This window comes from Colletes gigas, unplaced genomic scaffold (assembly GCF_013123115.1).
Source record: "Colletes gigas isolate AHSC1104 unplaced genomic scaffold, ASM1312311v1 Colletes_gigas_Sc00002, whole genome shotgun sequence".
Taxonomy (NCBI): domain Eukaryota; kingdom Metazoa; phylum Arthropoda; class Insecta; order Hymenoptera; family Colletidae; genus Colletes; species Colletes gigas.
In genome coordinates, this window is record NW_025106631.1 from 1811163 (window position 1) to 1823526 (window position 12364).

Below are 12364 nucleotides of genomic sequence, written 5' to 3' on the forward strand. Positions count from 1 at the left end.
AATGTACAGATTGGATACTTTACTATAACAGCTATTAATTATTCTGTTCTTGATACGTCACTTTGGGGCTTTCATCTTGCGATCGATAGGTCTAACAGAAAAGGAGAGAATTTTCAGTGTATCATTTTAAATACTTAAAATTTTCACTTCAGTCGTGAAGAGCTTGATTTTTTTTAAAAATGGCCGCTGATCCAACGCTCGTTGCATTTTACCGTCCCTTTAACAACCGAGACGAATATTCATGAAAGTACCTGGACAACCGCGTCCACGTGAGATCAATTTTCCGTGGCGCGACGTCGCCTTAATTTCTCGCTTTCTACCCCGTGCTGGCAGAAAACCGCCATTTTATTCGTTCAACGTCTCCCGTACGCGTGTGCTGGGTTAACAGACGCCTAAAAGAAAAGAAACAAGGCGTGGGAAGGTCCACCTCAAACGTAGCTTAAAAATACTATTTCCAGAGGGGCTGAAAACCTGCTAGAAATAATTCTCCATCAATGTACAAAATTATTTTTAATTTAAACAATTTGAATAAATTAAGAAATTCTTTGGTAGAAAACGAGACTTTTAATTTGAACGTCGAAAGAGAATCGAGGTTCCCACAAACGACGTCCATATTTTCCAACAAAATAATTATCCACTCGTGTTCAAAGAACGCACGCGTCGTTCCCCGAGCAATCCACTTTCGAGTATTCCTCTAAAATGCCATTGTGCGATTAACTTTCCATCGATAAGTGGAACAGCGCGACCATTAGCATGCTCGAGCCATCTTTTCTGTTCTTTTCTTTTCTTTTTTTTCTTTCTTTCCACCTCGACGTCCTTTCCTTCCGTGTCACTTTCACAACAGGACAGAATTTCGCGCGGCTCCGTTCCCCCCACGGTTGGTTGTTCCGCATCGCGTCGTCCGGCATTCTTATGGGGTTTCGCTCGACGCCATAACGGTACCTCGTTACGTCACGCGCTTGCACCTGTCACGGTTCGCCGGGACAAAGGGTTGCACCACCGGTCCTCCCGGATAATAATAACAACAACGCGGGAAAAATACGGCCCGTGAAGGAAGCGACCGTTGCCATACGATATCTGATTTCCGTGACGGGGAAACTGGGACTCGAGCCTTCTTGTTTGCGACGTATTCGGAGCGATCCGACGCCCAGGGCGACGCCCTGTCTCTGAGCCTTCATTGCCTCGGATTACGCATCTCTCGAAACCTCTCGCGTCGACTATCGTGCATTTTTATTAGCCAAATTATTCATTATATTCTAAACCAACTCGACGGGGGTTGCACCACCTCGACGCGCCCCGAACGAGCTCACAAATTTTTCACTGGAAATCTGTGCATCTGATCGAAGTGACCCATCGATCGTGTATAAAGCATTTCTCGAAGTTTTGAAAGCAATTTTTTTGGGGCGTCTGTGTCTATTTATTGGGGGAGAAAATGGAGTATGCTTGGCGTACGCCACGACTCCAATTAGTGGAGTCTTTTCAAGCTTTTAATGGATTATTCAGAAATGATATTTGAGAGGGGAATAATAAATAGAAGCCTTCGTTTTGCATGTAAACTTTTACGAACCATTTCACGATCGTTTGTGAGCTCGATTCCCATCGGGTGTCATTTTCCTCGACGTCTAAGCGTCGTATTTAGGACGTGAGACGCGAACGAGACATTCACGACACGCATGCATTCTTCCATCGTTTCGTCGGATAAAAGGTGTGCGAATTACTGCCGCGCGGTAATTGGAGAAAAGATGGGCGCAAAAAACAAAGTCGATTCATTGTATTCGAGAGGTTCGTTTCCACAAGTTTTTGTCGGCTCCTGGATGGTTCGCACAGTTTTTCGAGAAATGGACTATTTTAATGGAGCACACGGTGGTGCAAAAAGTATAATGCAAGAGTTACCGCGTTTTTGTAATCGCGAAAATTGTTAACTCAACGTTATACTACGTTTTTAGACGAGTTAAATTATTAGTCTATGTTTCTACGTTATTTTGATACTAGGAACATTGGATCAAATTGTCACTGTAAATCAGTTTTGAGAAGCTTAAATTCTATTTAATTGAGAATATTTTATAATCACTGTCTGTTGATAGTAAACGTCAATATTGTCAAAATAGAAAATAAATATTTCTGTGTGGCACGATGTTCTCTTCTTGAGAACTCATTAAAAACCATAGTCAGATCTAAAAATAGCTTATTGCTGAACCCTGAACCCTTTACTCTGTATAAAATTTCTTTTTTCGAATTAAATTCGACATAAATCGTTGAAAAATGTGGAGTTTGAAATGGGTCAATTAACACGTTGACTGCCAGGCTAAACTCCTCAAATTACAAGAGAAATTAAATTTTGTTTACAGACAACTGGAAACTAGCATACCCATCATTTGTTATTGAATTTATGTTCACAGACTCGTTAAAATTCAAGGGCCCTACCTAGCTTTATTTTCGTTGACATTTAAGCTTGAGAATTAATTTTTTTAACTCCTTGGTGAAAAGTCGTGTCACCCATATGTGTTAAGTAGCTTTCTAAGGACAGCGTGTGAGTATGTGCCTCTGAAGACGTTGAAAGGTTCCACGATTTAACGCAAATTCGCAGATACTTATTAAGTCGAACCCGAACAGAAGTGTATTTTCTGACGTCGTAGAGTACGTTTAAGTAAAAACGCGAAACGGGTTAAGATTTCGTATATGTAAATGTAAAATACACACAGGGACCGTCCTCGTGGCGAACAGGTGTCGCCTTTCGAGAGGATGATTTGGGTATCCGGAACAAAATTCTAGGGTAACCCGGGGGGCCCCTAGGTACACGATTTTCGACGAGCTATCGCGGCGCCTCGTCGAAAGATTAATTTTCGGGGCCAGCTTTCACCTAATAGCCCACCTTTCTACCGGATCCAGGCCTGCATCTGATATTTTAGCTCGAGCCTCCTCGACGATATCACTTTTTTTCGCGTTCCTCTATGGATCAATTCTGTAACGTTTGTTCGAAAGTTCGGGGTCTCTTTTCCCCCCGAAAACGAACGCTTTTGGGGCCTACTTTGGCGACGAAATGAAATTTCTAACTCGAACATAACGGGCACAGGTACAGTCGAGATTACGGTCGTAACGAGCAGAGAGATCATGTTAATTTACGTGTATTCGTGTCGTAAGAATATAAATGCAGCGAACGAGGCGTGCAAGTATCGAGCTTTCTAGAAACTGTAGCGAATGTAAGAAGACTCCGCGCCTCTCGCGAAGCGGATAAAAAGAGAACGTGATGAGAAAGACGTGGGAAATGCAATCGAACCGGGAAGACTCAACGCGATCGAAGAAAATTGTGTGTCTATTCTAGCGGAGTTCGCGCTATACCATCGAAAATGCGATTCCCGTCTCGCGAGAAATTTCGAAATTATCGTACGTCGTTCGCTGTCCCGTGCCACTTTTTCCACGTACCATTTTTTCCACTCGAATAATATATTGTTAATTTACGACTGTTGAGAAATTACTGTTCGACGCGTGCAATTTCTATTTTACAACCGAACATAAATCAGTCTAATAGCGACTCCGTGAGGATGAAGCGGTAGTCGTTGCTATTATAATGATTATTACGGTGTGTCGAGTTCGTTTTAAAATTGAAATGGTCGCGACGAAGCTACTCTCCTATTTTTTTTACGAAACAAAATTGTAGACGCGCTCGCGGGGGCGTAATACGATTATTATTGGTTTTGCAATTTGATTCTACGCTCCATTTACATGCAAAGGGTTACGATCGAGTATTCCTCGCAGTTTAAAAACAGTGCAAAAGTGCAGAAACTTGAAATACGTGACTCAAAGTTGCTACGATCCAACACAAACGCTCGAGGGAACATTTGTAACAATATAACATAAAAAAAAATGAAATTCTGGACAATCTATGAAGACTAATTTTCCAAACAAATAACTACCATAAAGGGATAAATCGGGCCAATAATAGTCGCTAATAACCCCTGTTATTGACGTGACTCAAACTTGTGAAGGATATAATAAATTAACCTTAAATAAATTAAAAAAAATAACAGAAAGACTCGACGAACATGTGGATGAAACCAATATAATTTATAAAATTTTTCCACGTGAATTTGATGGATTCTTGAATATGTTTAAGCGACAAAATGGCCGCCATACCAAGTTGTAAAAGTCGAAGGACATGACGAAATTTGATTTGCTCGTGGTATCAGAGTATTTTAAACCTGGAATTCATGTTTGTCTCCGTGCTATAGCTTTCGTTTTCGCATCTCGAAATCGCGTACGGGGATTTGCGTAACGCGGCGGCCGATAAGAACCGAGAACTAGAAACGCGAACCGGCGGTCTGGCCCAGATTCCTCGCCCGCATGGCGTTAACCCGTCCATCCGGAAGTGGCTTATGGTAGTCGTTGCACGCAGGGATAACGCCGAACGGTAGATAATAAGCGAAAGTGCGAGTGAACGTTTCTCCTTCGTTGACGTTTTTACGACTTTCGCGAATATAGAGGGAGTATCCTAATATGCAGGCCCCACTTCCACGGTCGAACGGGGACAGGAAAAACGACCAGCGTCGAATTAGGTCGCGGTAGCGTACATAGAGATCTACCAAAAGGGTTGTAATTGAAATAATTTAAGAGAGAACTACGTTGATAGACTCTTGTATAAAATTGAAATAGCAGAGATCGAGTGTATGATATTACTATTTTGAAATGCACGCGTATCATTCGCCAAATATTGCACGGTTAAGTTGCACCGCGTGTTCGACGCGCGGCCATTTTGCAAATGGTTCTCTTGGTTGCTGGAGGAATCGCTTTGCCTAAAATCGAGGAGACGCTTTGCCACAGGTGTTGTGAAAGTCGCGCATTAACTAACCTACTCTGGATCGAGATCCGAGTCGTTGTGACTAAATATACGCTCTTCTTCGTTTAAAATTTGTTGTGGTTCCTTTACCATTTCATTATTATGGGATTCTTTCAAATAATAAAATAGGAAACGATTCAACTGTGGGAAATTTTGTTTAATTTCAAAATCTCTCTGAATTCTCTTGTTTAATAAGATGTTTACTTCTGATAATTGAATTTCTTTATTTTCTAGTTATGCAAAGGTCGCGAAGGGCACTTCCGTTGTCCCTTTCGAGGGTCTCGGGGCCCAGATTCTTGGAGATTTCAATTAAACGCGTCTCGCATTCCGCGTGCAGCGGACCGTAGCACCGTATTTATCACCTCGACGATCTCCCGTATCTACGAAAGTGGAGCGTTTTATAATAAGTGCGACTGGGCGTTAACATTCCCCGATATATTGTAATTAATAGATGCACGATAATTATGCTAATCATACACTTCTCGCCGCGACGACCGCGAGACGAATAAAAATGATAGCTTTAAATGTTGTTTGGGATAAGGTTTATTTGCCTCTGTTTCGAGCAGAGTCGTGTGTTCACTAGTCGACGAGAGTTTCTAATTGGTCTTCAAATTCTAATTGGAAAGTAAAAAGAACCTTCTTATTCGGGGAAACAAAAGAACTCGTCTTGCATATTATTCCTTAAAAATTGCTTCTTTATTGCCTTGACAAATTGGAATAAAAATATATGGTAATTATCCTAGTTATCCCTCTTCGTGGATAATATGTTTAAATATTGTAAAAGCCTTTCTTTTGATGAGGACAGTTTCAAAAAACAAATGTTTATGTTCGATTGCCTAAACAAGTACATTCTATTCGAATGATTGTTTTGGTTCTCAGATGATATAGTTACAAGGTGTTTCAAGAGATTCGTTCCGCTTTGATGCAGCCATATATAAAGCGTTTCTGTACGCAACCAGTAGTTTATTAGTAATTTTTGCCTTCCGGCTGCGAAACGAACAGATATGTATATTTTACTCTATATTTACACCTCCAGTCTCGTACAATAACATCAACTTATCCTATCTCGCTTCCTACAGCGTATCCTACTTTCTTAAATATCTGTCTTCGGTTTTATTTACCTTCCTACTTTTCATTTCCTTTTCTTTTACGTGCTACTCTTGTTGTCAACCGTTCCGTTATTTCCTCATTCTTTCCACCCAACTTCATTCAATTTTATCTCAGTATTGCCCCATTACAATCTTCCACTAAATGATTCAACGAACCGTGTCCACAATCGCATATTACACACATTTCTTACATTTCCAAACGCTTTGTCGCCAATTTCTGTTCTCCATTCTTATCATTTTTCCCTCCCAAATACTCTAAAAATTACTTCTCCTCACAGTTTTTCAACGAACCGACCGGAAAACGATCGAGATTTTCGTTTCCTTCTTTTCTTTTTTTTTACGCTTCAGACTCGCGGCAACGCGTTTATCCGGTCGCCGGAGAAAAATGTAGGAACGTCGACGATTCGACTTATAGGAGAGTAGCACACGCCCTCGTTTTGGTTTCCTCCGCTCCTCGCGATTTATTGAAATCGAACCTAGCCGAACGAAACGATTCCATCGTCGATTCGTTTGTCTGGCTCCTTAGCCCGTACCACGGACGCAAGCGGTTTTAGGCGCCATTATTCGAGTCACGATCCCCGTGTTCGTTTCACCTGCGTGTGACAGACAACTGATATATTTCCCGGGCGTTTCTCCTTCGCGTTTTGCGCCCGTGGAGCCCAGCTGACGCGGCGATATTGTTACGCACCGGGGCCAGTTGTTTTCCTACGTGCCTCTCCCGTAAATGAGTTTCCTCGCGAAATCGCATTTCCCACCATAACTGCACCCGAGTTCGAAGCTTTCCGTCAGACGGACGAAACTTCCTCCGTTCGACGTTACTCGATGCGGAAAGAAACGCCTCGCGTTACCATCTAACACCGTTTCTTTAAATTATTGCCCGTTCCAATACGAGAACGTTTCCATTCTCGGAGCAAACATAATTTTTCTCAATTTTTTTTAATATCTGTATAGCAGAGCAAACATAATTTTTCTGAATTTTTTAATACCTGGATAGCAGAGTATCGTGCCATTTAAATGGCCACGTATTCATTATTATTATTATTATTATTGGGTTTCTTTAAATTATTGCCCGTTAGAATACGAGAACGTTTCCATTCTCGGAGCAAACATAATTTTTCTGAATTTTTTAATATCTGTATAGCAGAGTATCGTGATTTTTAAATGGCCACGTATTCATTATTATTATTGGGTATTAGAACTCTGTAATTTGAGCTAAATTGTACTTGGAAGTTATTATTAACTCAGGGGGGTAAAATTCAACAGATTTGTCAGACTTATTGGTTTCGACGTTAAGCTCTATGTAAGTGTCTTTCAAAATAGGGGATGCAGCCTCCCTTTCCCGGTAATGGTGTATTATAATCCAAGGGTAGTTGGAAATCTTTTCTAATGAGGAACTTGGACAAAGGTGACGTTGAAGGAGATATAAGTATATTAATTCTTTTCAAACTACGTCATCAAATTGGTCTATTTTCATTGTAAATTACACACACAACAATTTGTTACATTATCTATTCAACTAAAAAAGTAGTGTCTCCAGCTTAAAATAGAGTCCATAGATTTCAGTTCGTTTGAAAAGATATATCTCAATTTTCCCGATTCTTTGAGGACAAATCGTACCTGGCATTAAAAACAATATTTAACAAGTACGTTAAACGAATAAAATTGAGGATCCTTGAATAAAAATAGCGAGTACACGAGCGCCTAATTGTCTCCAATTTACGATATCCACCGCGGTAATCACCGGGGGGGCGAGACGAGCCATCAAAATTCACCGCGCCTTCCGAAAGAACAACGACCACCGAAATAAACGCTTCTCTCTCTCTCTTTCTCTCTCTGCTTTCTGTTCCCCATTTAATGACTCTCGCGCCTCAGCTCCGGAGTGTCTTTCACCTGTGCTCGGTACAGAGAGAGAGAGAGAGAGAGAGAGAGAAAGAGAGTGACGCGACGATAGGAAAAAGAAGGAATGGAAACGGTGGCAGAGAGCGGTCGAAGGAAACGGGTGGGGGGCACGGTGCGCGAGCACGGTGGGCCTGTTTGGGACTTGACGCATAAGGCGGAAGGAGGAAGGGGAGGAGTGAGCGTAGAGCAGGAACGATCGAGATCGTGAGTAGGTCACTGGGACGTGGCTCGTGGCCGAGACGAGCGTGGCTTGCACCTTCAGTCAGTCCCCGTTGGCCAAGGTAGCCACCTCTGGGCCCCGTCGAGTCGCGGCAGACAGCCAGAGAGTTCCCCCTTTCTCCTTCCACGGGAATAAGGAAGCACCGCTCGCGCCCGGGCCCGACGATGACCAACTGACGCCGCGATTCGCGATTTCGTGTGACCCGCGCAGTGCACCAGAGGCGGGGGCCGAACGACACGACGAAACGAAGATTTCGAAAACACACACACACGCACGGGAGAGGATCTTGTAGGTGACAGTGCTTCGACGTGGGACTCGACAAAGGTGCATCGATCTCGTTCGTCCTCCGCTCGATGTTTACCTCTTCGAGACGGAAATCGTTGCCCCCCTCGGCGTCCTCGCGCTTTCCTCCGCCACCGTTACGAGTCTCTCCTTAATAATCCGTCGCTTTGACGTCCGACTTTATTCAAACTGCGAGTTTACCGGGCGCTTTTCCCCCGTTCCCGGCGCCGGTGCGCGAAATTTAATTTTTCGTCTATTTTCTCTCTCTTTTTTTTCGTTATCCCCGTTAAACTTTATTTCGTAGCCAATTTCAGGAGAAACGAAGCTCTCTCTCCGCCCGAAGACTTTGAATCTCGCGAGATTGAATTTCCCCGGCCGGGACGGGAGGGGGGGCCTGGTCGAACTTTTTCTTTCGGCGCGTCGCGTCCTCCCGGAGCGAGTTTTTAATTAAGAAGTTCGACATCGCAGAATGCGGTTTTGGATGCTCATTGCGCAACGTCCTTTGTGCGACGACCAGCCGCGCGCTACTTGACCGCTCGACTGGGCGATAAACGCTACGAATTCTCGTTACGTTCGACATATGGCCGCTGGTTCCGTTGAATTTACGGGCTTCGATGGTCCCCGGGATTAAATTTCCTCGATTTCGAATCGAGAAACTCTCTGGCCAACGCGAATCGTTCGAAAGTAAATAACATCTTTTCTCGAACGTGACGTTTTTCTTGTGTGTCAAGAAACGTGCGCAGAGTCGTTCGGTGTTACTCGTTCCCGCGGTATATTATTTCCATAAAACTTAATACGTCGCCTGGAGCAAATCGATTCGTCGAATCGCGTGATCCCCAGTGTGGTCGCATTGATAGCGAGCTTCGTTTTTTTTTTCATTTCCAGAGAGGACGCACGCATGATGGAGTGGACGTGGCGGAGTATACGGAAGACGGCTTTAATCTTATTGCTGCCATTGCTACTGGCTGTAAGTACAATTTAACGACTGTTTGCTAAACGTATCGACTTCTCTTCATGGTGCTCGACAAGGGAACAACGAACTGGCACAAATACATTACATAAATAAGTAATCCCTTCGATCGCAGTACTGCGTTGTTACGACGGTTATTAAGATCTGAAACGTGAATTAACCCTTTGCACTCCTATGTCGAGTGTGATTCGACATTTTTTCAAGTCCAAACCAAAGAGATATCGTACACTTGACAATTACGAAATACAACAACAAATAAAACACTTAAAAGCGTTGGGGGCTGCTGGTAACAAAATTGAAATATAATTCGAAGTGCAAAGGGTTAAAGACACACTTCCTACGAGCTGCCAATCATAATTGGATGTATCGTAAGCTAAAAAGCTCAACATTTTTAAAAAGGTCATTTCTCTGTTTTTTTATTTTGTCGAACAACTACAGTTTCACTACAAATGTTCGAAGCTTACGCGTTCGAGCAACACTAATGCTCCTGCTTATTCATACTACTTCCCTATGCCAATTTCGAAGTTCCACGCACATGTCATGCCGTAATTTACAGTGGCTGCGTCTGTGAAACAAATGTCCTCGAATTCCACGTTTATTAGAGTCTTTATTCTCCAGTGTAAGTCTGAAACTTTCGTATATATCGAAAATGTGGAATACAATTTTTTCATACTTCATTTTTGAAAAAATCGATTCAGAAAACTCGTAGGGCACTGTCTGTTTTAATTAGTCTCAAATAGTTAAATAGCCCAATGCAAGTAGTATCGTAACACCGTGTTTATAAGAACCGTTACAAGTAGAAACAGTCGATAATGGTCAGACACGTTCGCCAAGCGTAAGTCGCGTGACCCACGAGTTTTCAAACTCAATTTTCTATGAAACATAGTCCACTATCGAAAAATTGTATTCCACGTTTTCGATCCATTTTTGTCCACAGAATCTCCCTATGCCCGGTTACAACGATCATTTAGTAATTATGAGAATTTTCGATGTATTTTCGTACGTAGTGTTGTTTGTGACAATCGTTGGGTAAAAATTAGAAGAATCGTGAGTTTTCCCACGGGAGTTTGTGGTCTAGAGTTTCGATGGGCCCCGTCCAATTAAATTTTACTGGTAGAAAAGGATTCTTGTCACATCAGCGACGAGCATCGCCTAGTTTCCTTCGAGCTTAGGTTGCGCCCTGGCGAATAATCGAATCGTGCGTTGCCGCGATCGGTATTATTACATCTACGAGCACCAATTTACCGTCGAACGAACGGAGATTACTACTCCGCGGTTAGTGGCTTGTTCTCCTCATTCGAAGTGACAGACAGCTCGTGTACGGTCACCGTTATACCGCGCTGCGTAAAACAGGTGAATCTCTATCGGTGCGTCTGTCCGCGTTCTTTCCCTCGCATTGTCACGCTGCGTGCACGATCGTCGGTAGTTTATGCGAATCCTCGTCCTCGAATACCTCGATCAAACCCGACAGATTATCCACGCAAATATTTTCGTATAAAAATTTCTCTTTATCAAATCATTATTCCGGATATTGGTTACGGAGGTCCACAATTTGTGTTTTTGTTAAAACTAAGGAGGTTCAGACATTTATAGACAGTCTCAAATATAGTGAGAATTGACCAAAGAAATTTTGTTCCAAAAGAAAACGAACGAGCGCGTTTCATTGACGCCTAAACGCCTATTGGGTAAACCGCTATTCGCGAGTCGCACGTGTCGGTTGATACCAACGCGACGTTAATACTTAAGAGGAATCACCGTAGCCGCGGGCATTTTCTGTGCCACATATTGTCGTCTGTTGTGGCACTGATCGGTTCGAGGTAAAAGCCTCAATGAAACGGTTATCACCCCGAACTATGTATTCCGAAACGAGAACATTCCTCCATTTCTTCCTATCCATAAAATACTGGACGATACTATATTCTCTGGACAGTAGACAATCAAATATTATCTTTCAATGTATCGATAATGATACTTTGTTCGAAAGCATCGATTACAACAGCAATTACATACTCGACTAGCTATATGGAGGCTTCACCTGCATTAAAGTCGTTTTTGTCAACTATAGTTGTTGATGTTTGTATCAAGCATTATTGATAGATAATAACAAAATTGAAAATCTGATATGGACAAACAATAGAGTCTTAAAGGTTCGTCAATTCTGTATTTTTTAGCTCCTATATTCTGGATCCCAATTCCACGAAACATTAGACGATTCCTCAGCAAGGACAGTTATAATTTCAGTAATAATTTTATATACTATGCTCTCACTTTTGGTCACCATTTACAAATCGATATAAACTATACTTGCAGATAACAATTATTCAATGACTTCGATGAGAAATTACAAATAAAGGGGTAAAATTCGATCAGTTATCCGGGGATTAAAGTCTCGTCGAGAGTCTCGTCGAGGAATCGGAATATTCTGTTAATTATCCGCGACTGTCGAGCACGGAGATGTTGCGTCTCGGAAAATGAAGTATTTTTCCTGCAACTGGATCGGTGCTCCCGGAGTTGTCAATACGCTCGTTAATACCTTCCTGCGACGTTTCCAGCAGAGGATTATTCCCCGGCAAACGAACAGATTTCCGCGGTTATTCGATCGGAAGTCGATGGAATCGTAGTATTAAAAATAAAAATTTGCAGCCGTGCTTTTCGCCGGCTTTTATTGTTTAATCGGACCGAGGCCCCCCGTCCCCCCGTCGGTCGACATGTTCTCCCGATGGTCTGGCGTCGTTTCTTTTTGGTAACGGAAAGCTCCGTCTGCAGGGACGTCGACGCTGCGCGTTGGAAAAGATTAAACGCAAGATAATACACGACGCGTCCGTCCCGCGTGTGCATTCCACCCCGGCAGACGGGGGTAATTCCGCAGCGCGTGCATCAATGCGTTTTTCCAATATTCGTGTAAACAGACGCCGGAATTAATGCAATTAATTTCCCCGTGTAGCGCGCGCGATACTTTTACGAATCATAAATTCAAACTGATGAAACGCGATGTTTTCGTTATTTAGCGCGGAGTAATTAAATTTCGCCACGGCGCCGTTAAATCCCGA

General features: G+C 42.7%; 1 protein-coding gene across 5 annotated transcripts in view; it reads left to right on the forward strand.

Moving 5' to 3' along the window:
* The window catches only part of LOC122399466, a 60835-nt gene that overhangs the window by 31666 nt on the left and 16805 nt on the right, over positions 1-12364 (forward strand). For all 5 annotated transcript variants that reach the window (XM_043400168.1, XM_043400198.1, XM_043400175.1 and 2 more), the window contains one exon: positions 9230-9311. In XM_043400168.1, coding sequence (XP_043256103.1) covers positions 9243-9311 — 69 coding nt within the window. In that variant the 5' untranslated portion in view covers positions 9230-9242. The remainder of the gene's footprint in view (positions 1-9229; positions 9312-12364) is intronic.